Below are 26,750 nucleotides of genomic sequence, written 5' to 3'. Positions count from 1 at the left end.
CCCCCCCCCCCCCCATTTTAGGGGACAATAGCTTGTGAATTACCAACAGCATCCATCACCTTGTCCGAACATTATCATTGAACATGCTCAATAAAGACGAATCATTGTTCATTGAATCTTCACACACACTTGGTCTTGCATCGTCGTGGCAGCTAGACAAAAGAAAAAAATACAGTGGTGACAGAACAATGATTTTCAGTTCTCAAATTGAGGTAGCAATTAACTTTTAATTTGGTTTGTTTAATTTAATTTTGATTTAATATGGGTTAGGATTTTAATCATATACACTACGACTACTGATAATAGTAATAAATGGAATATTAAAACATAAACCGGAACAAATACTGTATACTGTTGGGTATAATAATAAAATATATTAAAATTTGGCGGGCGGCCCGGTAGTCCAGTGGTTAGCACGTCGGCTTCACAGTGCAGAGGTACCGGGTTCAATTCCAGCTCCGGCCTCCCTGTGTGGAGTTTGCATGTTCTCCCCGGGCTTGCGTGGGTTTTCTCCGGGTGCTCCGGTTTCCTCCCACATTCCAAAAACATGCATGGCAGGCTGATTGGACGCTCTAAATTGTCCCTAGGTGTGAGTGTGGGCGTGAATGGTTGTTCGTCTCTGTGTGCCCTGCGATTGGCTGGCAACTGATTCAGGGTGTCCCCGCCTACTGCCCGAAGACGGCTGGGATAGGCTCCAGCACCCCCCGCGACCCTAGTGAGGATCAAGCGGTTCGGAAAATGGATGGATGGATATTAAAATTTGGACACTCAATCAAAACTGTCATGACATTTGAAAAAATATTTTAATCCATTAGATCTTGTTTTCGATCCTTTACAATTGTACAGGTCTGTCTACTGTAATACAGTGGTGAGTGGGCTCACACACAGACACACACGTACACACACGCAAACACGCAGGCACACCCACACACACACAAATGCAGAAAGACAAAGAAACGAATAATCGAATCCTGCGTGAGCTCCTCATTCCATTCGTCTGTTATCTTGTTAATTATAAGGAACCCCGTAGAGCTCCGCTGACACAAAGGCAGCGCCATATGTGCCGCAAAGTGGGGGGACCAGGCGATGGTGCTGGGCCAGACTGCTCACCACAGGCCACCAGACACACAAACACATACACGCAAGCATACACAGCAACAGGAAAGATGACTGCAAGCGCGCGAGCAGCAACAAAGATTCACCGGAAGACTTGGCACCACGTATCAAGCATCCAGGAAGCAAAGTAATCAAAGAAGCAAACTGTAAACAACACAATTTATGCTGTCTTCTTTAAAAAAAATCAAATAAAAATACACATACCTGTACATACATATGTGTATACATATATATGTATATATATACTGTATATATATATATATATACAGTATATGTGATATTTCCTGTAATACCTGGATTGTGAAAACAAATAAATGAATAATAATAATAATGAAAACTGCAACATGTAGAGAAGAACGCTCACGGCCCACTTTTACAGAAGTGAAGGACAATAAAGAACACATTTTTCTCAAAAAGAACACCCATATATTTTGTAGGAAACTCAGGCTGACCGTGACAATCCTCCGCACAAAAAAAAAAAAAAACAGTCAAAAGTCAAAAACTCGCTCTCACAATTTCACAAAAAAGTACAATAAAATGTCAATGATCCTGGCAGTGACCTCTTCTTTTAGGAAAAGTCGAAATTGTGTTGTTTTGCAAATGAGTCAAGTTTGAATATTTCACTTACTACCATTTCGCAACTCATTTTTGGGTCTCGAGCCACCAGTCGAGAATCACTGCTATACGACAAAATTAAACAAACAAAAACACACTTGTTTGCAGAGTTGTGCAAGTAGCAAAATGTTGCCGGTCCATCATTCGTCAGCAGCTTGGGTGGCTGGGATGGCGCAGTAATGTTCACGTGCAATGATGGGTCCAAATCCCAAAATTGGTCTTTTGGTCAACATTTTAATAAAGCAACATGCAAACATTCTTGATGACACGAAAAGACAAAACAAAAAACAGCAGGTGAGGATGCAGTGCTTAACACAAAAAATGCTTCTGCAACAAAGAGATCAAGAGCGTTATGAAAATCCATAAGCCATCCACTCTCCTGTCAAACTTAATTACAGCATTCCCAGCAGTAATATCAAAATGATGAGAAAGGCCAAAGTTCCTTGAGATGCTTCCGGAGGCCCATTTAATCGATAGGTCGTTTCTCATAGCAATATATTCTTCATTAAATTGGCTTGAATAAACCAGAGTAAGAATGATCTAATATCGAGAAGAAGAAAAAAAAAGGCAACGTTCCTCTCTATTAACATCCATGAGGTGCCGACCATGGAGAATGGGGGGTGTGGGGGTTTCATATCTGCCATGTGCTTGACAGATGTGATGCGCTCCTTTTAATTCATTTCCATCAGCATTTGGCAAGACAAAGACATGCACTCCCACGAAGTCCCCTGCCCACGCTTTGTGATGAAGAGCAAAACGAGACAGTCATCTCCCCATTGCGACGCCGCAGCATGTTTCCTTCCCACCTCACGGCAAATCAGAGGATGCTTCCGTTTGGAATCAATGAGCAAATAATAGAGCAAGTGGAAGACTTGCTCAACATACCTAAGCCTGTTACTTTTCAAGACTTGCACGGAACCATTTCAAATGTTTCATCTGTCTCTGTCGTTCTCATTTCTGGCTTGAAGCCGGGCACGACAACAAATATCGGTTGTGGTTAAAGACAGCATCCAGCTGAAACACCACTATGTAATTGGAGTACGGCAATCAAGATGTCTGAATGAAAAAAATGGACAGACATAGGTACGTACCGCACAGAAGAAATGGATGAATAAAGACGATCGTACCCACTGATCCTCTACAACAAAACAGTTAAGATTTCTGATCAACCACTAGGGGGTCAGAGAGAGATGGCCTCAATCTTACTGTATCTCAGAAAATGTTCACAAACAACAACAAAAAAGCCCCCAAAAAAAAAAACTATTTACTGTATGTACACTCTCAATAAGTGTTTTTTAAAGTAAATGGACACTAATGACCAATTTGTCAAATGCTTTACTAATTTCATTGGGCCTGTATGATTTTTAATATCATCAGATGGCAGATTAAGTGCCATTTTGAAGGATTAGTAAGGTTTTGGATAATCAAATTGAGCACTTTTTAACAACCTAATTGACTGTGCGTTACTGGATATGCCCCAAAAGGTTGTTCAACCCAAAATGATTTCATTTCTTCCGACATAATGCATAAGAAATGGGCCTTTATAAAGACAGCAATTTGATTGCCCTGTGGCACGATCTTCAATGAAATACTTTGAAAGCCATTGACTCTGGACCAAAAAAAGTGTTAATTTCACAAAAATTGAGGAATACAAACTATTTTGGGTATCTCCAGTGTTGCCCGTCAAAGTATCCAAATACCGGTAAATCCAATTGCATTAAGCTCCAGAGTGACACCTGCGTGACACATTTGAAATCACATTCAATTAAATAACAAAAAACAGTTCCATGTAAACACTGGTGGAGCTGAAAAAGAGGAATTAATTGTTAAGTTGGGCCTGAAAAACCTTTTCAGACAGTGTGACATCAAATGTGTCTCGTGGAACCAAATATGCGGAATCTCCATTTAATTTGCACACCTGAGCTCTTTTTTAAGTGAGGTGTTGTTGTGAAGGGGAATTTAAAAAAAGGAAGAAAAGAAAAAGAGATACATAAAATAATCTTTGGACGTAAACAGATGGAATTGGATGGAAATGCAAGGGAAGTGAAATAGAGGTGCCAGACAAAAATAAATACATAAATAAACGGGAGAGGGCAACTATCTACTGGATGCTACAATGTTTTTCCTTGCATCAGTACATTCAATTCAGTCGCAAAACTATGGCAACTCGATCTGTGCAATGAGCAACATTAGATCGGCCAAGCAGGTCATGATGCCACGATGATTTGCCCAACAGTGAGCAGGATTAAGCCATACTCAATTTTGGAGTAGTAGGGATACAGTAATAATTCCGACAAATTTATGCCAATGTCTTCTGCTGAAAATGCAAAGATTTTTGGGGTCCCCGACTTTAAAAGTCGAAAATTCGACCCCAACACCAGTTTTGAAAATCAACATGACAATTCATGGTTGCGTCTGGCATAACAGGAAGCACGGCAGCATTTGAAGGAGCCACGCCCAAAGCTGAAGAGAAAGTTGCCCATTTTGAAGACAGACATTTGGATGAACTTCAAGGTCGCATTTTGATCAACTCCAACTTGAGACTTCACCTAAATGGTCAAAAAGGGAAGTCTTAGACAGATGAGCGATGAGAATTTGCAGGTTTTTTTGTCATGATCCTGTGGGCAGAGTTTGGTGTCAAAGTTTGCTCATCAATTTGGTGATTTGCAATGAGAACTGGTGAGACGTAGGAAGTACAATAGGAAATCCTAACCCCGATTCAGTCTTAGAGGAAGCTTGTGCTCGATTACTCATACTTGTGTGATATTGCTTGTGTCTGAACATTTAATCAGTAAATCACAAAACACCAGTATACAAGTGCTGCTCGGAAGTCATTAGTTTGAGAGCAAAAGCAAAGTGCCACCTGTCACAGAATTGTGTGTTTGTGTGGAGTATCAATCAATGACAATGTTCACATTGTACATTAGGTACTTCAGGCCATGGCCACCGTTTGCTAATGGGCACTAGGTATGACGCCATTTTTTTTTCTTTTTTGGGGGAAGGGGTGGGGTTCCCTGAGTCTCCTCGTGTATCTTTTCCCCTTGCAAATACATGTCATGCGTTTAAGAAGCCGTCGTCAAATTAGCATTTGCAGTGCGAGAGTTGTGCACGCCGCGCCAAAGTCAACCCCAATTATACCCAAGGCGAACTCTCTGTCTCCTCCTTCAGCACTAATCTAGCAGGCCCAATGCACAGCCATACTTATCACCACGGCACACATGTGCACTTGTACATCATGCAAATGATGCTCAGTGGCATGCCAAACTGCTGCGATCACCTGTTGTTACAAATGAGAACAAAGTCTGGCACTGCCCTTGCCAGAGCCTGCAAGCCAATGGGCATCTAGGTGTAATGATGGGAGGGCGAGAGGGGTCCGGTGGGGAAGTTGGGCCGTTTGCATATAGATAAGCGATGTCTGGATGATTGACAAGAGAGATAAACAATAACAACAAGTGAGACTGGTGCAGGAAAGGCTGTTGCCATGGTGAAGGTGAAGCGAGGAAAGGTGAGGCCGTATCCTGACAAGCCTTTGTTGACTTCACTGTGACACAACCAGCATGTTAGAACGGTACGCCGTGTCATTGCCTTTCCTGATTATCAATATATACATATACTGTGTATATGTGTATATATATATATATATATATACACACACACACACACTGTATGTATTTTCTCTTCCATTTTGGACACATTTATAATCTTACTAACCCAAGAGTGGATTAACTCAGACAAGCAAGGATTAGTGCAATTAAACTCGGATGGATCATTTGAAGACGTTAGCCTGAGATCAGAAGAAGGACATTGATTCTTTGGCAACTTCATATGAGATTCATGACGAGTGGTCAAAATGTCATGTTAATTCATAATAAGGAGAGGACGCGATCAGTTGAATGCATTTTTCGGTGCAAGCACGGGAGGTAAAACTGAAAAATGATCTCACAATGATTATTCTCTTCTCCATCTGGCCTGAGTGGGTTGTTTTCCTGTCTTATATGTAATTAATGACAATGTCTACTAAATATTTTGCAGGCAGCCTTGTGAGCCAGCTGCTGCTGATGGATTTGACTGTGATGGTTTCCTTGGAGACTATAGGCAGGTCTCATTTAAAGTGACACACATTTCCCTAAGTCCTTGTCAAATTATTGCCCCTCAAACTGATTGTCAGACATGCATGTTGGGATAGGATTTGAAGCCAAACACAAAACCAAAAATACACTTAAAAACGGTCATTGTAGCTGAAAGCAACAATGAAGGGGGCACAAGTCTCCGTTTTCAAGGGAAAAAAAATCCTCAAAATGATGATCAGAATCAATGTCATGCTCAAGCCACGTTAGTTGGCGAAGGGGGAGGAAAAAAAATTAACTGTTGTTTGGCCCATCTGTCAAGCTCTCCCGGTAATGATTGGTGCTCTTTTTTTTTTCTCACTTCTCAACTCATAGTGGTTTTTAGGGTGGGCTGTGATCGAGACTTTTAAAATCAGAGTTGGGCCTTCCATCAGTCCTGACGGAATATTCGTCAATTTGTCACTGATGGTTGCACGCTTTGCTGACGAATGACGAGAAACTTAAAAAACAAACAAAGAAAAAAAAACAATGGACGAAGATCGCGGTGACAAACTGTAATTTACCAATGACAACTGACGATTAAAGTCTTGCTTCAGTTTGAAATAATGAATGGAGAGGTGGCCCGGCCACTGCTGAATGGCGAGCGGCAAAATTTCCCGACACGCCCATGACTGACAATATATACAGTGTATATATATATATATATATATATATATATATACATACATATATAAGATAAGATATCCTTTATTTGTCCCACACTGGGGAAATTTACAGCCTCCAGCAGCAAGAATGTAGGCAGAAAGAAGAAAGAAGAAAAAACAAACAAATATATATATATATATATATATATATATATATATATATACTGTATATATTCCTAGTACACACACAGTTGCAAAAATGTGTGTTTCTGAGCACCTCACATTCGAACAGGGGTGTGTAGACTTTTGATATTCCCCATGGAATTTGTCTAGGACAAAAGAGCTGAACAATAATTATTTTCCTTTAGCTCGTATAACAGTGAGCGCTTTATTGACTGAAGGTATACCTCAATGAAATGCGGGAAGCCTCTTTGCTCTGCGCAAAACTTTCAGAATCCTAAATAGTCTTTTATAGATTAGGCGGAGAACGAGTCGTTTGCCTTTCGTTGCTTTTAAAATGAATTGGCAAACATTAAATACGAAGAGGCCACACTGATATCCTTGAAAACAAGCCCCCAAGGCAACATCAGCCAATGACAAGGAATCGCTCGCCCAAACACACACACACATGCCAAGAACAGTTTGGGCTTAAATGTTGAGTGACGAGTCCCGCATGTCGGCTCCATCAGTTGGTTCAGTCTGGGTCAGGATCAGGGTAAACCATCTCTGAGTGTGGCAGTAGACACAGTCTTATTGCTCTTCTAGTTGGGCATCAGGTGTTTGCATTTATTTTGACATAACTTTGAAAATGGAGCTGCCGTGATTCATACTACTGCCGTTTGATGTGACGTGGAAATGTCTGAAGCGAACCACGCTTGGGCATGAGGGATTCTGTGATCACAGGAATGCCGTGTCCCGGGAGCTGTTGTTTGATTTATAAGACGCATGCAGAAAGCTGACTTGATGGATTTGCCGACGAGATCACAAACAGGTGAGGATTAAGCCTCGATTCAAGGACTTGATTCCAACAGACTGGTCATGATTCAAATCAGGTGCATTACTGAAAGGTCAGAAACTGTCAATTGTTAGACTTGAGTGCCTCGCCAAAGATAAAGCGTGAATTGTCATGAATCTCAGCGGATACGATTGACACTTTCATGTAGAACTTCCATCGCATTCTCATCGCACATTAGTGTCTACGGCTGCGTGTCTGCCTCACAGACAAAAGGTCTTGAGTTCAAAGGTCCACTGCACACAGTTTTTGTCGGCATTGGCATAAAAAAAGTAAAAAAAAAAAAAAGACATCTGCAACGCTTCTTTGTGACTGGCTGTATTCTGAGTTAAGTTTTACAACAGTAACGACACAGTGCTATGTAATCTCTGAAGCCCTGCTGTTAGCTTGGGTTTCTGGGGCTTTGCTGGAACTATTTTTGAATATTCATCTCCGGGGGGGGGGGGGGAAATACAATAAAAGCACACCCCTCCTTTGCTCACACCATGGCAAACCATTCCTAAAAACAAGTAGAAGAGGGGACCTCAGGCAGCTGAGGATTCTGAAGCAATGCAGAATTTGCAATATTTCTGTTCAATAGCGGGCGGCTCAGTGGACAAGGGCTTAGCACGTTGACCTCACAGTCTTGGATTCCAGTGTGGATGGATGTTCGTCTCTGTGTGCCCTGCGACTGGCTGGCAACCGGTTCAGGGTCTCCCCTGCCTACTGCCCAAAGACAGCTTGGAGAGGCTCCAGCACACCTTCACGACCCTTGTGAGGATGAAGCGAATCGGAAAATGGATAGATGGATGTTCAATTGGTACATTTATCACTTTTTTGGATTTTTAATTGATTATACAATGGATGGATGGATATACAATGTCTGCCACCTAGTTGTGAATGGTGACATACAGTATATACAGTTGTGCTCAAAAGTTTACAAACAATTATTAGCACATCTGTACATTCCAAGAAACGCAATTTCAAATCGGTCACATAAAGTGTTGCAATAATATTTTATTACGCCTTCGTCACACTCCCAATCTGGCAATGGTGGCTAACATCCAGATGTTTACAGCACCAATCATAGCTCGTTGACTATTAATCAGAATTAGGCACTTTCATAATTTAGAGATGAAAGTGGACTTTCCTGAAAATTCCAGAAAATACAAATATATATATATATATATATATATATAAATAAAAAATTCCTCTACCAGAGGCCAGGAAGCTTGAGGGTTCTGCGCAGTATCCTTGCTGTTCCCAGCACTGCACATTTCTGGACTGAGATGTCCGATATTGTTCCCGGGATCTGTTGCAACCACTCATCTAATTTGGGGGTCACTGCCCCGAGTGCTCCGACCACCACAGGCACGACTGTCACCTTTACCTTCCAGGCTCTCTCCAGCTCCTCTCTGAGCCCTTGGTATTTCTCGAGTTTCTCGTGTTCCTTCTTTCTGATGTTTCCATCACTTGGGACCGCTACATCCACTACAACGGCTTTCCTCTGCCCTTGATCTATGATCACGATATCTGGTTGGTTCGCCATTACCATCTTGTCAGTCTGGATCTGGAAGTCCCACAGGATCTTCGCTCTGTCATTCTCCACCACCTTCGGAGGTGTTTCCCATTTTGACCTTGGGGATTCCAGTCTATACTCCGCACAGATAATTCGGTAGACTATGCCAGCCACCTGGTTATGGCGTTCCATGTAGGCTTTCCCTGCCAGCATCTTACACCCTGCAGTTATGTGTTGGATCGTCTCAGGCGCCTCTTTGCACAACCTACACCTTGGGTCTTGTCTGGTGTGGTATATCTTGTTTGTTTGTTTGTTTGTTTATTGAACATAAAACATATATACAGTAATAATTTGACAGAAAATAAGGTAGACAAAAAAGTAAAAAGAAAGAAATCGATCTTCATTCAACACAGTTATTATGTTCAAGGGAGTCGGAAGAAGTAAAAAACATATCTAATCCTACCCCGTTATGTGATTGTATCTAATAAATCATTTTTATATCAATCAGAAAAGAAAAAAGTAAGAAGAAAGAAGTCTCCATTAAGGCTCATACTTTACCCTTAACCGTGATATTTTTACAACTTTTGGTTTGTATCGGGATTATATACTTCCACACCCTGACACTCTTGTGTCAATTTTCTCTTGTATTCATAATGGATATTTATATACCTTTCTCTATTTATCAACTTAGTTCTGATTTATCATTATATTTAATGTTTTGAATTTATCATTTTAACTGATTGATGTAGGTTGTTTGTACTATTTTTTTGAATTTGTTTTTGAACTCAGCAAGCGATTTACTCATTTTCAGGTCCGTTTCGAGATTATTCCACAGATTAACACCTTTGATAGATACACTTCTTTGCTTGATGTTTGTTCTTGTTTTGAGTTTTTTGAATAAATTGGTACCTCTTAAATCATAGCTGCTTTCTCGAATTTCGAAAAACTTCTGAATGTTTTGGCAGAGCAGGTTATTGTGTGCTTTGTACATTAATTGGGCGATTTTAAAGTCAACCAGGTCATAAAATTTCATCGTATTTAATTTGATAAATAGTGGATTTGTGGGTTCCGTATATTTTGATCTATTAATAATTCGAATTGCTTTTTTTTGTAGGTTGAGAATAGGGAGTGTGTTTGTTTTGCAGGCATTTCCCCATATTTCCACACAGTAGGTCATATATGGTAATAATAATGAAGTGTATAATGTGTACAAAGATCTCTTATTTAGCACTTCTTTGGTTTTGTAGAGGATCCCTACGGTTTTGGCTATTTTTCTTTTTACGTTATCGATATGTGGCTTCCAACATAGTTTTGAGTCTATTACTAATCCGAGAAACTTGGTTTCATACGCTCTTTCTATCTCAATTGAGTTTACCATAATTTTAGCTTGGTGTTTGATTGGTCTTGTGCCAAAAACAATTAACTTCGATTTTTTCAGGTTAAGTGACAATTTATTTCTGTCGAACCAGTTTTTTAATTTGTTTAATTCGTTTTCTACGGTTGTCAGGAGCTGTTTCAGATTTATTCCAGAACAGTAGAAAGTTGTATCATCAGCAAATAGGACACATTTAAATTGTTTTGAGACCTTGCAGATATCATTTATATATAAGATGAATAGTTTTGGACCAAGTACTGACCCCTGAGGAACTCCGTGAGTGATTTTCAGTTGATTCGTTTTTTTATTGTTGAGTTGCACGTACTGATATCTGTTTTCTAAATAACTTTTTATCCATTTATAAGCTACACCTCTAATGCCATATCTTTCTAGTTTTTTCAATAATATACTGTGATCTATTGTGTCAAAAGCGTTTTTTAGATCTAGGAAAACCCCAACAGTAAATTCTTTGTTGTCTATATTAGTGGCTATTGCTTCCACAAACTCCATAACTGCCATTGAGGTGGTCCGTTTTTCCCTGAAGCCATATTGATTCTCACTTAACAGCGCATGCTTTTGTATAAAGCTATCAAGTCTGCGAGAAAATAGTTTTTCTAATATTTTTGAAAATTGTGGTAGTAGTGATATTGGTCTATAATTTGTAAACCGATGTCTTTCTCCACTTTTATAGATTGGAATAACTTTAGCAATTTTCATTTTTGATGGAAAGATACCAGCTTTGAATGACAGGTTGCATATGTGCGTGAAAGGTCGCACTACATATTCTATAATCTGCTTTATTATTGTCATATCAATATTAAAGCAATCAGTTGACTTTTTATTTTTAAAAGTTTTTATAATATTTGATACTTCTTCTTGTTTTACAGCAGTAAGGAACACCGTGGAGGAGTTTTTTTCTACATATCTATCTATTTCAAACAAGTTTGTTGGATCAGGAATTTGTTTTGCTAGGTTACTGCCGATGTTGACAAAATACTCATTAAATTCAGTTGCTATTTCTTCAGTTTTTTCCAAAATAGTATTTTTGCCTTTGATAAAATACTCTGGATAATCCATTTTTTTAGGACTATTTCTGATTACTTGGTTAAGTATCTTCCATATTTCTTGTGTGTTACTTTTATTCTGCTCTAATAGTGCATGATAATGATCTCTTTTACTGGTTCTTATAATATTTACTAGTTTATTTTTATAGGTCTTATATTTTTTTTCTGCTTCTTCAGTTCTCAATTTTAAAAACAATTTATATAAATTGTTTTTCTTTTTACATGCGTTTTCTATGCCTTTCGTTATCCATGGCTTACTTGGGTCTTTATACTTTTTGGAGACTTTAGTTAATGGAAAATGTTTATCATATAAGGAGATTATGGTAGACTGAAATACTTCAAACGCTGTATTTGGGTCTGGGCCTCAATGGCTCTGGTGCTCAGGGCCTGCTCCTGAGCAGCCAGGATGAGTGCCTCTGTGCTGTCCTTCAGGCCAGCCCTCTCTAGCCACTGATAGGACTTCTTGAGATCAGCCACTTCAGTTATGGTCCGGTGGTACATCCCGTGTAGGGGCTTGTCCTCCCATGATGGTCCCTCTTCTAGCACCTCATCCTCTGTTCCCCATTGTCTGAGACATTCTCTGAGTACATCATCCGTTGGAGCCTTCTCCTTGATGTATTCATGGAGCTTGGATGTTTCATCCTGGACAGTGGCTCTCACACTCACGAGTCCCCGGCCTCCTTCTTTTCGGCTTGCGTACAGTCTCAGGGTGCTGGATTTGGGATGGAACCCTCCGTGCATGGTGAGGAGCTTTCGGGTCTTAACGTCCGTGGTCTGAATCTCTTCCTTTGGCCACCTTATTATTCCTGCAGGGTATCTGATCACTGGCAGGGCATAGCTGTTTATTGCCCGGGTCTTATTCTTGCCATTGAGCTGGCTTCTTAGGACTCGCCTCACTCGCTGGAGGTATTTGGCCGTAGCCGCTTTCCTTGTTGCCAGTTCGAGGTTGCCATTGGCTTGTGGTATACTGAGGTACTTGTAGCTGTCCTCAATGTCTGCTATTGTTCCTTCAGGGAGTGAGACCCCTTCAGTGCGGACTACCTTTCCTCTCTTAGTCACCAGAGCTGACCCACCAAGACTGGAAACTGAAAGGTACTGGAAAGGCATATGGGAGAAGGAGGTTGCACATAACAGCAAAGGACAATGGCTGGTGACCCTGAGAGAGGAGCACAGCAACCTCCCTGAACAGAACCCAGTTACCATAACAGTGGCAGACATACAGGAAAGATTCTCAGATATGAAGAACTGGACAGCACCAGGCCCGGACATGGTCCACACCTACTGGCTAAAGAAACTCACAGCACTCCATGAGCGCCGAGCAGCACAAATGAACATGAAGGATCCCTCAAAGGGTGCAGTCCCATCCAACTATCGGCCAATAACCTGTCTCTCCACAACATGGAAGCTCATGTCAGGCATCATTGCGGCTAAGATAAGTGGACACATGGATCAATAAATGAGCGAAGCACAGAGGGCATTGGTAGAGATACCAGAGGAGCCAAACATCAGCTCCTGGTTGACAGAACAGCCGCACAAGACTGCAGGTCCCGACGTACCAACCTGTGCACAGCCTGGATTGATTACAAGAAAGCCTATGACTCGATGCCACACACATGGATCACTGAATGCTTGGAGTTGTTAAGGTGAACAGGACCCTAAGAGCCTTCGTTGCGAACTCGATGAGGATGTGGAAAACCACACTTGAAGCCAATGGCAAGCCACTTACCCAAGTGTCCATCAAATGTGGCATATACCAAGGTGATGCACTCTCCCCACTGCTGTTCTGCATAAGACTGAACCCCCTAAGCCAAGTAATCACCAAGACAGGCTATGGATACCGCCTCAGAAATGGAGCTACGATCAGTCACCTCCTCTACATCGATGACATAAAGCTGTATGCTAAGAGCGAAAGGGACATAGACTCCCTGATCCACACAACCAGGATCTACAGCAGCGACATCGGGATGTCATTCGGGCTTGAGAAATGTAGTCGGATGGTGACTAAGAGAGGAAAAAAAAAGAGGAATATATATATATATATATATATATATATATGTGTGTGTGTGTGTGTGTGTGTGTGTGTGTGTGTGCGTGTGTGTGTGTGTGTGTGTGTGTGTGTAGAGGGCGGTAGTCCAGTGGTTAGCACGTCGACTTCACAGTGCAGAGCTAACGGGTTCAATTCCAGCTCCGGCCTCCGTGTGTGGAGTTTGCATGTTCTCCTTGGGCCTGCGTGGGTTTTCTCCGGGTACTCCGGTTTCCTCCCACATTCGAAAGACATGCATGGTAGGCTGATTGAACACTCTAAATTGTCCCTCGGTGTGAGCGTGGATGGTTGTTCGTCTCTGTGTGCCCTGCGATTGGCTGGCAACCGATTCAGGGTGTCCCCCGCCTACTGCCCGTAGACAGCTGGGATAGGCTCCAGCACCCCCGCAACCCTAGTGAGGATTAGGCGGTTCGGAAAATGAATGAATAAATATATATATATATATATATATATATATATATATATATATATATAATGAATAATTATGTCTTTTAGTTGTCATACATTTGTACATTAATAATGAAGAATTGATTATGCTTGCAACAAATAATTGCTTATACTCGCAACAAAGAATTGTTTATGCTCGCAAAGAAGACTACTTATGCTCTTAATCAATATATGCTCATAAAGAATGCTTTGTGCACTGTGAGACAGTTAGGGGACACAACCACCTTTCCAAGAATGTGGTTGGAAAGAGATAAGACAAAACAAGAGCAAGGTCGGACGTGGATGGAGCTGTCAACACCAACTGCAGCTTACTTGGTGTTTTTGTAATGTTTGCACTTATGTACGTAATTTTCACTCACATACACACACAAAATGAAACAAGTTCAGTGTGTCTTCAATAGTCTTCACTCTTTAGGTTGGACACACCCATGTATTCAACTCCCAATTAGAAATAAATGAGAGGGCGATGGGGGAGATTCGTGGGTGACGTGCAGAGAACTGAAACCTACTGCTTCTCTCCGTTTCCCCCTCCAGAGATTGGTACTGAGTGTCTTCTCTCCTGATTGGATCCTTATTATGAATGTCTAATTGACAACTCTGACAAGCCAGCAAAATAAAATGTGTTGCTGTTGTTGTGCTCTTTTGGCAATGATTGGTAATCATAAGGTCAGTTCATATTTTTTCCCTTGGACAAATAAGGAAAAGAAGGGGGAGACCCTTTTGAGGAAAGCAAAGAACCCGTGCAGAAAATAATGAAATGACGGCAAGGTCACAGGCATGGTTTTGCCATGAATAAAAACCATGCAAGGCAAGCGATTCCCCGAAACACCAACACCAACACAACAGGATCGTTATTTCGCCGATGAATAGTGTCAGACCTTGAGGCCGACACCACATTTGCCACTTTTACATCATGTTGTCAGGTATGATGTTGTGTATGTAAGGTGTGTATTTGATAGAGCTGACCTGATACACAGGGGTGACCCCCATCCACCAACACGGTGAATCATGTAGACAAATGAGATAGGAGGGGTGTGTGGGACTGCATTCGAATGTCTGCCAGTTTGCCCATCCAGCATACGCACAGGGCTGACACATATTTATCACTTGGATGATAAATGGCACAATTTGGCAGTAGGCACCCGAGGTAGAGGGCATAATTGACACATTCTTTCCATTTGCATGTTGTGTAAATATGTTTGTACGCAGGCTGCACGAGGAGGGATGGCAAGAAGGTATGTGGTGGTGGGGGGCATATGTGAAGTTGCAAGGATTCAAATGGAGTTTGGATGAATGGCGAGCACCTGAGAGTCTGTCTGGCAGCATTCAGGCATGGGTACATCATCTCGGAGGCATTGATGAGCCCTAATGCAGAATAAGGAGAGCCAATCAACTCCTATCTATCCATTCTGCCAGGGTGACACATTGTGGGGGTACTTCAAGGCCAATGCACTGCCACATTCTGCTGACAAATCATTACATTAGACATGTCACCAGGGAAGGAGGATAGTAAGATTGAGCTCCAGAGTTTTAGATGCATTATGAACATTCCTTGCTTCCTTGATTCTTTCCATTTTGGCTATTCCTTCCATTAATCAGTTTCCCCGGCTTGCTTGTCAGGGAGATGATGGCGACTACTCTCATTGCAATAGAACAAACAATAGTTTTGAATTTAACAGAGATGGGTAAAGATAGATTTTGTTAGGTTTTAACACATGATAAATTGGTGACTAATTACCTATGCTTAGCATGTGGTGTCCACTCACGTGGTGACCAAAAAAAAAAAAACCTAACCAAGAAAAAAAAACAATAAAACCCCCCCGATGAACGAAGATAGCGGTGACAAACTGTAATTTACCAATGACAACTGACGCTTACAGTCTTGCTTCAGTTTGAAATAATGACGAATGGAGAGGTGGTATAAATATATATTTATCATGTATTTTTTCATTCTATCCATACATATACTGTACATATATATATATATATATATATACTGTATATATATATATATACATATACACACATTTATTTTTTTTCCAAAGATTTGTTGCAACCTACAGTATAGTTTTGACGAGTTTATCTAAAATGATTGGTGTGTATTTTAATTAGAAGTTCTCGTTCCGCCCTAAATGAGTGTTTGGGAGGAGTACGATGACCTCGAGTGCCCTGAAAGGCACCTATTATTATTATTATTATCATTATAATTATTATTATTATTAAGTACACAGGAAGCATGAACTATGGAAACATTTGAAAGGACATAGTAGGGGAATCTGGCACCTTTCCACCCTGTAATAAGAGCTGAAGGTGGGAAAAAGATCAACAGCTAAATTGTCTTTCACCTTTGCAAAGCAGTGCCATACTGTTCAGTCTTTATTTTCTGCTCAATTAACAGCAAATTAAAGGTGATCAGAACTTAAAGACGCCGTAGGGGTGCTCTGTGGATAGGCTCCGATTAAACCTAGTGACAATCTGAAGTGCGCAATGATGAATCTGTACCTCACGTGCACACTTTTGTTGAGTTCGGAGTTGCCAAAAATGGCAAAAATGGAGCAAAAAGAAGTAGCCTTTAGCGAGCTCATCAATCTTGCTTTAAGACAAAAGGCTGGAGGAAAAGAGGGTGGAGTTACGGAGACTTTGCCAAGCCCTGTCCTTCATCATCCATTATGAGGCGATGAATGTGGGGTCTCCATGGTCCAGCGGACAATGAGGAGACCGGCTTGTGCAAAGCGGCGGCCACAGCGTATTTTAAATGGGGTCACAGAGCTCGCAAAACCAGCCACCATTTGTTTTAACTCTCTCGGGTTCTGCATTTAGAAATATATTCATCATTTAAAACAGTTTCCAGGTGTCTTAATAACATGTCTCTGACATGCTTCTGTCAAAATAACCCAACGACTAATGATACATTTTACACACATTTAATTTTACACTTGCTGAACTTGGTCTGCTTCTCGGGGTGGGTGATCCTTTCTTGTGCCACTGCTCACACTGTACACTCTAGGCTTTTTATTAACTTTGAGAGTGATATAGCGAGGGGACTGCTTGCGGAAGGAGAGGGTGACAAAAGTGGCGAGTAACCAGAAAGGGAGTAAAAGCATTGATGGTCAGGGAGGCAGCGCTTCCAACACAGTTTGATGCAATCGGTATTAGTTTTTCTTTCTTTCGTTTTCACATGCAGGAGAGAGGACACGGAGGTTCTGCCTCCCCTACCCTGCCTGACCTGACACCACACTCCCCTTGCTTTAAGGTCATAATTAGGGGCAGTAAAGTGCGGATGCGCTGAAGGGAGGGCGCGGACACACTCTGCTGAATATCCATCTTACCTGGATGAGTGACTCGCTCAGTCGTTCCTCGTCCACCTGAAGCACAATTTCTCGGATCTCATCATAAGGCAGGCGGAACGAGCCCAAAAAAATTGCTGTAGAGACAGAGAGATACAAGAGAAGAACACAATTTCCTTTTTGCTCCGTTGGGCCATTGGTTTCAAAGAGGCATTTTCGCACGTTACAGAAACAAAATGAAAAAACAGCTACCATGTCACTCGTGAGAACAAAGTCCCGCCGCGGAGCAGACGGTGGAAATGTGAGATCAAAATGTTTAAGTATTACAGTGGACAGCTGAAAAAGTGAAGTTATGGTATTCTGTATTGCAAGCAAACCAATAACAGAAATCAGGCCTGTTTGTCAGGGATGACACTAAATATGCCTTCGGGGATATCCTATTTTCTTCAATTAATCACTCAGTGTATTGTTTACATGCCTGAATAAGTAACAATCCTCCAATAAACACCCCTTTCCTTAGGCTGTAAATATCACCTTGGCTATGACTGACACAACAGGCGCCGCACACAGAGGAGATGAGACACCTCTAAGGCTAAAGTTTAGTTTGGAGTTTTGGGTGCGCAACAAATCTGCAAAACATGTCAACATTGAAAAGAATTCAGGCAGGGGTGCCCAGGTCCAGTCCTCCAGAGCCCCTCCCCGGCCTGTTCTCCAACAAACCTGATTCAAATGATCAGTTCATCAGCAACCTATGCAGAAGCACGAGAATTCACTTGAATCACGTGTTGGAGGAGATAGACATCCAAAACAAGCTGGAGAGGAACTCACGAGGATCAACTCAACTCAATTGTATTGATAAAGCACATCGCTGTATACAAAGTGCTGTGCATGGAGCAACTATCCTATATGTGTGTCAATCTGTAACAGTGACTTCACTGTATTTTAATGTAGTTTCTCTATCCACAGCAAACCAAAAATGTCAAGTTATTATTATTATTTTTTGTTAGCTGGAGGTTGTGACATTTTTCAAGACGTCTGGAGAGTGGACCTCCTCATAGTCGCGGATTGGCACTCGCTGATTCGCATATTCCGATTTGTATTTGTCTTCCAAAATTTTCAAGGTGTTTCATCCTCCACCCCATCATTTACATTTTTTTTTCATGGAAAATGCATATTATTTCACGGGCTTAATAATAATAATAATTATATATATATATATATATAAGAATAAGAAAACCTTTATTAGTCTCGCAACGGAGAAATTCCCAATTCACAGCAGCAAAGTTATGAAAGGAAGAAGTAGAACAACAAAATATAGGAGCTGCTGGAAAGGCAGCCACTCTCGCGGCGCCAATTTGAAGTCAAAATAACAAAAATAACACAGCACAACACATAGGACACAGACAGTCGTGCAATCTTCACCAATTTTCTGCATACACTTTGTTGTCTGAAGCAGTTATAGATGAAAGAGGAGAGGATCAAAGTGTCCTTTCACCAGTGGATCAGAGACGTCATGCTGAAAATGTGCACACGTCTGCTACAAGCTAAGTTTTGAAAGCAAACACGAAGCTGTAGCGTCCATTGACGAAAAGAGATTAGTTCACTTCTCCTGTCCCACGTAATCCACTTCAAACTCCAAGCCGCGACTCCCAGTTCCAAATCCGCATCGGCGCTCCGCGCTAACGCTCCTTTCTTCTCATCGTCGGCTCCTCAAGACTTACATCCATCCAGCCGCAGACCGTTCAACAGCACCGATCTCTCCGCTGAACAGAGCGGGGCTGTGAAAAATGCTGCCCATTACAGGCGCAAGACACAAGTGCCCCGGGACTGTCCAGCAACGACAGTCAAATGGCGCCGACATTCCTCCCAGTCAAAAACACTGCTGGCATACCCATGCTGCCGAGAAGGCGCAACCACCAAGCACAGAGTCTCCTCCTTGATGAATGTTGTGGCCAAAAAATGCTGAAAAAAGTCCACATCAGGTCCACACGACGTAACAACAAACACAAAGTGACAAAACAAACACAAAAACAACAAAAAAAGCAAGGCTCATGAGAGCACTTGCTGACGGCTGCCTACTCGGGCGCCATCTTGACTTCAAAGTTATATATATATATAAAGTGGCCAAAGGAAGAGATTCAGACCACGGACGTTAAGACCCGAAAGCTCCTAACCATGCATGGGGGTTCCATCCCAAATCCAGCACCCTGAGACTGTACGCAAGCCGAAAAGAAGGAGGCCGGGGACTCGTGAGTGTGAGAGCCACTGTCCAGGATGAAACATCCAAGCTCCATGAATACATCAAGGAGAAGGCTCCAACGGATGATGTACTCAGAGAATGTCTCAGACAATGGGGAACAGAGGATGAGGTGCTAGAAGAGGGACCATCATGGGAGGACAAGCCCCTACACGGGATGTACCACCGGCCATCACTGAAGTGGCTGATCTCAAGAAGTCCTATCAGTGGCTAGAGAGGGCTGGCCTGAAGGACAGAACAGAGGCACTCATCCTGGCGTTTCAGGAGCAGGCCCTGAGCACCAGAGCCATTGAGTCCCAGATATACCACACCAGACAAGACCCAAGGTGTAGGTTATGCAAAGAGGCGCCTGAGACGATCCAACACATAACTGCAGGGTGTAAGATGCTGGCAGGGAAAGCCTACATGGAACGCCATAACCAGGTGGCTGGCATAGTCTACCGAAACATCTGTGCGGAGTATAGACTGGAAACCCCAAGGTCAAAATGGGAAACACCTCCGAAGGTGGTGGAGAATGACAGAGCGAAGATCCTGTGGGACTTCCAGATCCAGACTGACAAAATGGTAATGGCGAACCAACCAGATATCGTGATCATAGATAAAGGGCAGAGGAAAGCCGTTGTAGTGGATGTAGCGGTCCCAAGTGATGGAAACATCAGAAAAAAGGAACACGAGAAACTCGAGAAATACCAAGGGCTCAGAGAGGAGCTGGAGAGAGCCTGGAAGGTAAAGGTGACAGTCGTGCCTGTGGTGGTCGGAGCACTCGGGGCAGTGACCCCCAAACTAGATGAGTGGTTGCAACAGATCCCGGGAACAATATCGGACATCTCAGTCCAGAAATGTGCAGTGCTGGGAACAGCAAGGATACTGCGCAGAACCCTCAAGCTTCCTGGCCTCTGGTAGAGGACCCGAGCTGAATGAGGGACGGACACCACCCGAGGGGTGAGACGACGATTTTTTTTATTTATATATAGATATATATATACTGTATATATTATTTTTTTTGTGCCCTCCCTAATGCATTTGAATGGCTGTCAATCATATGCAGATTTTCGCTTGGTCCCTATTGCCCTCCAACGTATGGGGTATACAGTGTATTTCTGGTTTATGGTTAATTCAGACCTTACCTTTGAAAAATCTAAACCTTGAAGACACTTTTAGACACCTGGTGCTCTCTGCAGGTCAGTAAATACATTCCTTGGGCCATTAATTGTGGAAATACAGTATGCTAGCGTCTTTAGGTGGCATTCCCACAGTAAGTGGAGCAGTTGCTAGGGATTCCAGATGGAAATTGCATTCTGTATTCATCCTGGATAGGCCATGGCTAACATCAATTTAAAAAAATTGTTCATCCGCTTATCATCCATCACTACTGTTTGTGAAGATAGGTACGACACAACACAACACATCGGTTCTAGTCAAATTGTATTGTAGTGGCATTGATCACTGTGTCATGAATTAGGGCCTGCTGGCTATTGCAATCACTGTAACCTCAACTCGAACATGCAGCCCTCAAAGATGTAACTCGCTGGTTCATGTTGTGTATGGCGAAAAAGCTTTCATTTCACACTGCGAGTCGAAAAAAAATAACTGTCGTTGAAGGTATCCAAACCTCTTGTTGCTTTGACATTTCAATGAGCGATGGCAATGGCAAAACTGAGCATTGTCACAGCCGCGAATGCATGACACCTGTGTCGTCCATATGTTGGCAACATATGGCGAGTTTGTGTGTCTTCATCACACCTTGATCATTTGCCAAAAGGTTTCCTCTGTTGTCTGTCTGTCAAGGAGGGGAAGCTCAATTTTGGCCGACATCATAAAATGTGTCCGTTTATTTATACGTGAATTCTACTCTCCGTTCCTTTTCAAGAAAATTATCCGTGACCCTGTCATACCAACAGGGCGTCTTTTCCAGGGACTTAATTAATGTCCTACAACTACAGCAACTACAAGAAACCCACCAGAAATAAAAGATTAATTTGTCGCTAGTCGTGTTCAACAAAGAGAGTCTCGCTCAGATGATGAGAGGTCTCCAGTTCAATTTAGAACAGAGAGAGAATTGAAAGATGTTCCCACGGATGCCTACACCAAAAGATCGGTGATTGGCTCATTTCGATGTCAATCAAACTGGAACACAGGCTCAGACAGATCATCCAATCTGATGCAGAAAAGCCGAGCGTCCGGTACCCAAAAACCAGCTTGTATTGGGACAACCTATCCTGAACTCTCGAGACGCTCAGCGTCCGGGTAGTAGACGCACAGCTGACGCTCAGCGTCCACCGTTTAAAGCACAGAGAAGCTGCGGGAATGAATGAGAAGGGAGTCGCGTCGTAACCAGTAAGAAGAAGCTGATTCGGAACAAAAGTTGAGCACGTTGTCGCGCATATTTAGTCAATGACATGTACACACAATGACATTTACATTTGTATATTTGATCACTTATTCTTTGACATTTTAGGGGAAGCTAAGCTTCCCTTGCAGTCCGAGTGCAATCACCACTGCAATATATAGATGCTTGTGGTGACTGTTCACAACTGCCATATACTTACATAGATTCTGCGCTGTCTTGGGATCCAAAATGCGAAGCTCCTTTGCTTTCTTCTTAAACTGTGTCATTCTGTCGTCAGTCTCATCTTTTGTGTCCTTCCTCACTATCGGGGGTGGGTGGGTGGAAGGACAAACAAAGAAACAAAAAGAAAACATGAGTACTTTGATAGTATTCTAACAGGCCTTAACTCAAGGCAAATTGCATTTCCCCGCTATGAGGGTTTGTGAGCGCACAAATGCAAAAACACAAAAGCTGGAGCTACTTGACATTGGGTGAAGGAGAGAACAATGAGAGTGCTGGCCAGAGGAGCTCTCACATGCTCAATTGTCTCAGTGTCTCCAAAAGTCTCCTCTTTTTTTTTTTCTCTTGGAGTGTGTAAACTCGCAAATAATTGCATTTGCAGGACCGCAAAACAAGAACTACAGTAACAGCCACTTATCGCTGTAATTCAAGGCAGCAATTTGCAACCTGTGGGACCCATAAGTGAGGGGTGAAAAAAGAAACTTAACATCGTATGTGTATCCGGTGTTGGACTTGACAAATACATAAATAGCAACAGGCATGAAAAAAAGGTTACTCGCAACCTTTTTTGTTTGTTTGTTTTAAAATATTTAATGTTACAGTTTTTATTATTATAAATGCAATTATTGTGGTTCTTTACTGTAGTAACCTGCATTGAAATGAGCAGTGCATGTGGAATGAATTATTTTTAAAAGTGTGTTTTGCAAGACAATTTTTGTCCATAAATAAATACAATAACAATACTTGTTATGACTTGTGGGTTATGACCGAATGACCATGAGGGAATGTGGGTCCTAAGGTCTAAGTTACTATAATACTATTTTTTTTTTTGCAATGGTCTTCCCATTACAACCTCTTTAATGTGCATTATGAGATATTTGTCTTACTGCAGACCTGTGAACACATCATAAATCATAAATCACCCAGGTTTCCATTCATTCGGTCAGCTGTGATTTGAAGTCACACCCGGTGTTTGACTGTATGGTCCGGCACGCTTTTCAAGTAACTTTTGATGCATTACTGGACAAATACAGAAGTTGCAAACAACAAAAAGCACTGTTGCACTCCGCCAAGAAACAGCATGGCCAAAGTGATGAAAACAGTCCAAAATGGGTTTACGGAACTCAAAATGAACACTAAATGGTGGAAAAAGGTGCTTTCAATTAAGGTGGTAACCTTGAATGAATGACAAAGGGGAAATTATTAAAATGACTCACATCGACCGAACTAACATTGCCCAAAGCTCAGCATGCATTCAATTCGTTGTAATGAACGGAAACACATCCAGTAAAAGTAACCCAGAATGCATCATGACATTCAATTCATTTTTGGAAGCAACTTGCCCCAAATTGCCAAACTCGAGTGAAAGATGGACTTTTGCATCTTTGAGCTACACAATGCAGTCCCGAAAGAGAGCTCCTCTGCATCTACTTGTGGGAATGGTGGCAGATTTTGTTGATAATCTTAACAACTGCTCAGGAAGAAGAAGGCTCTCCCAGGAGGAGTCTCCCAAGAAATCCAGAACAAACAACATGTTCCCCGAGCGGCACACGTCTCGTGTTTGAAGAAACAATCAAAGAGGAAGAAGCTCCTGGGCGGCCAGATGAAGCAGCGTCCCAACGTCTCGCTCTCAACACGTGACATGAGGGAGGGGAGCATTTACACCAATCAGTCGTGCTAAAAGGCATGTGCATTTGTGTGTAATTGTGCGCCTAGTCCAATATTACCAGCAGGTCGTATTTGACATCCAAATCTGATTGCTTGACATTTTTGCAGGGCCCTGAAGTACCTCGTTTATCGTTGCGACGGTGATGTCAAAGCAAATATATTATATACGATGCACTTTGTAAAACAACTTCAGAAGTGGTGAACACTTTCTGTCATAAAATGCAGCATTCAGTTGTCAAAAGTACCAAAATGGTCCCATCGGGCCCATAAAAATTCAGACAGTCTGAGTAAATCGATCATCTACTGACGCATGTGCAATTAGTACATTTGCAGACATATTTATGGGTTTATTTATTTTTTCATTTATTATATTTATTGCTGCTGTCAAAGTTCTGCTCAAGTCTTGCAAGCCCAGTTGTTGGGGATAATGTGCAAATTAGCTGCTTGATCAACCGACGTGACTCCAAACTCCAAAAGAAGAAGACAGGAGACCAACACCAAAGAAGAAGGCGGCGGCGGCGGCGGCCCAATGTGTGTGGAATGACCACTGTGATTAGTTAATGTGTGAACAGAAGCAACCAGTTTTGCATCACTCTTGTAAAAAAAAATAATAATAAAAAAAGAACAATTGTGAAAAAGACCATCAGTGCGTAATTTCGACCACCCCAAATCTCGGAGACACATGCTAACAATGTCTTGGGAATAACTCTGACAAGTTTACATGTTTACTTTTTAAGAGGTTTAACTTACTAACTGGTTTATCATCAAAGCATTTCTCAGTACCGTATTTTCCGCACTATTGGGCGCACCAAAGTCTTCCATTTTCTTAAAAGGTCACAGAGAGCCTTAAAATCTGCTGCATCTTTTGTATGGTCATTACGGTAATATGTAGACTCCAAGATGGCTTTTTCCTGGAGACATGCTTCCAATGTTATAACTTGCTGTTGGTTCAGTGAACTGTGTCGCTGCTTTATTAAATGAGTATGTGTTGCAGCTCCGAAAAAAGGAGAGCTGTGATGTTAATTTTTTAAAACAGTCTCAAGAAATACAGGTACGTCTTTGTCTATCTCCGTGCTTTCTTCCGTTCCACTCAAGAGGCGTTCATGGCCGCCGACGAAAAACGTAAATTAATTCTTACTTCAATGAAACCACGAAGAAAATCAAGTGAGGAAATCACAAAATAAATTCTGTAGGGGGGATATAGAATTTATTTTGTGATTTCCTTGCTTGAATTTCTGTTTTGATGCATTATTTTCAATTTTCGTAGTTTCATTTAAGTTCAGTGATAGTTAATTTACATTTTTCAGAGGCAGTCATGAATGCCTCTCAAGTTGAACGGACGCCTCTCGAGTTGAATGGAAGGAGCGTAGCACATCTAGTGGACGCATTGTAGATTGCACCTTTTAGTGCGAGGCGTCTAATATATGAAAAAAAATTACAAAATAGCCATTCATTGAAGGTGCGCCTCATAATCCAGTGCGTCTTTTCGTGCGGAAAAATACGGTAATCAAGTCCACACGAGAAGAAATGTGTATATTTACTTTGCAAGTGTATTTACAGTGTGCACCCAAAAATATATTGCTTGTGACCCCAAAATGTTAAATTCAGGGCCAAAGTGCCCCTCGTCTGGAGCTCGACTCCCCCCACAATAATTTATTTGCCCACTCCGATCATGATCATCGTTTGGCTGGCTGATTACATTTTCATTACATTCAGGGCGGACATGGCAGCAATATTTCAACCACGGGTGTCCAAAAGTATGACTCTTAGACTGTAAATAATCTGAAATAAGCATTATGATTCCCAAAACTTGTAGTTTATGGGCCAAAACATGCACACCCACCCAGTCGTTATTCTGCCAGCAGACTTAACCTGTGCCGAGCGGTAACATCTGACCACCATCATTGCCAATATTGAAACGTGTTCGACAAGTTGCCCAGTGGCTACAATATAATATCGTGGGAACACAACTTTCCCGCTTGTCCAGAATTATATTTGGCGAAGTAATCCCTAAAACAATCCAGACAGCAACTGTGCGGAAAAGGGCGATTTGCGATGTGCATGATGTTTTGTCGACGCAAAAGGCCAAGGGTGACACGTTCTGCTTCTATTAATCAGATAAACAGCATGGGATCATTTCAATTTAACATTAGTACCGCAAGCAAACTATGTATTCACAAATTTGGGTGCCAAAAGATAAGGCATTTTTAATCCTGTAAAATACGGTCTATTAATAGGACTTAATCAAGCGGTCTCACAGAGCTCAGCAGAGCTAATTTCAAAAATGGTCAAAAATGGCCCCCTGCGGGAGGCAGTCACTGTTAACATGTTTTGTTTTGTTTTTTTATTGGCCATGCATATTTGACATGAAGAAAAACGTTTTAATACATGTGTTAACCTGGTTCTTTTTCTTTCTTTAAAACGTAAGACAACTGAATGATCCCAAGTAACTCCAAACAAGCACATAAGGAGAATTCTCTCGTGAGTGTAACTGTAAACTGTAACACATCCAATTAGCTGAAGGGGAGGTAAACGCTTTCCCCCATGCCAAAACATAGTCAGTAAATTAACAAGGATTATATTGTGGAAATAAACGAACCCTACAGCAAAAACACATTTGGCTTATTCAGGATCAATTGGCATCACCGTTACGCCTTGTGGGTCTTGGACTGAAGTTTTCCCTCTGGACGTTTTGTGATTACAAGAGTTCTCCGGCACTCGAACGTTCAGCATGTTCTGCTGGCCCACACTCAGCATCCTGGTCGCCTTCCATGCGGCATCTCCCACAAGACGTCCATTAAAAACACAAGGCATTAGCACGCTAAACAGCGCCACATGTTCACTTCTGGACGCCACCGCCTACCGCGGTGGGAATGGACCTTGAGATTAATTGAAGAGATGACAGGTCTTACAACACAGAATGTGGTCTTGAAAATATGCCTGCAGATTCATCCGTCTGGTATAATATTATCTACTGTATAGCACTATAATACAAAAAAATGCTGTGGGGAATCCCGACAGTTACTGTATAGCAGGCATGTCCAACTCCGGGCCTGGATGGCTACTGTCCTGCCTGTTTTCCGGCTC

The 26,750-nt window shown here is 41.9% G+C and overlaps 1 protein-coding gene across 4 annotated transcripts in view; it reads right to left on the bottom strand.

Moving 5' to 3' along the window:
- The window catches only part of diaph2 (diaphanous-related formin 2), a 397,003-nt gene that overhangs the window by 155,623 nt on the left and 214,630 nt on the right, over positions 1-26,750 (bottom strand). For all 4 annotated transcript variants that reach the window (XM_086133318.1, XM_086133344.1, XM_086133327.1 and 1 more), the window contains 2 exons: positions 21,976-22,077; positions 17,212-17,306 (listed from right to left, as the gene is read on the bottom strand). In XM_086133318.1, coding sequence (XP_085989444.1) covers positions 17,212-17,306; positions 21,976-22,077 — 197 coding nt within the window. The remainder of the gene's footprint in view (positions 1-17,211; positions 17,307-21,975; positions 22,078-26,750) is intronic.

Source organism: Hippocampus guttulatus, chromosome 2 (assembly GCF_054856545.1).
Source record: "Hippocampus guttulatus isolate MCC_2025c chromosome 2, RoL_Hgut_1.0, whole genome shotgun sequence".
In the NCBI taxonomy this organism is placed as follows: domain Eukaryota; kingdom Metazoa; phylum Chordata; class Actinopteri; order Syngnathiformes; family Syngnathidae; genus Hippocampus; species Hippocampus guttulatus.
The sequence above is the reverse complement of the archived record's forward strand: the minus strand, read 5'-3'. Positions and strand labels throughout refer to the sequence as shown.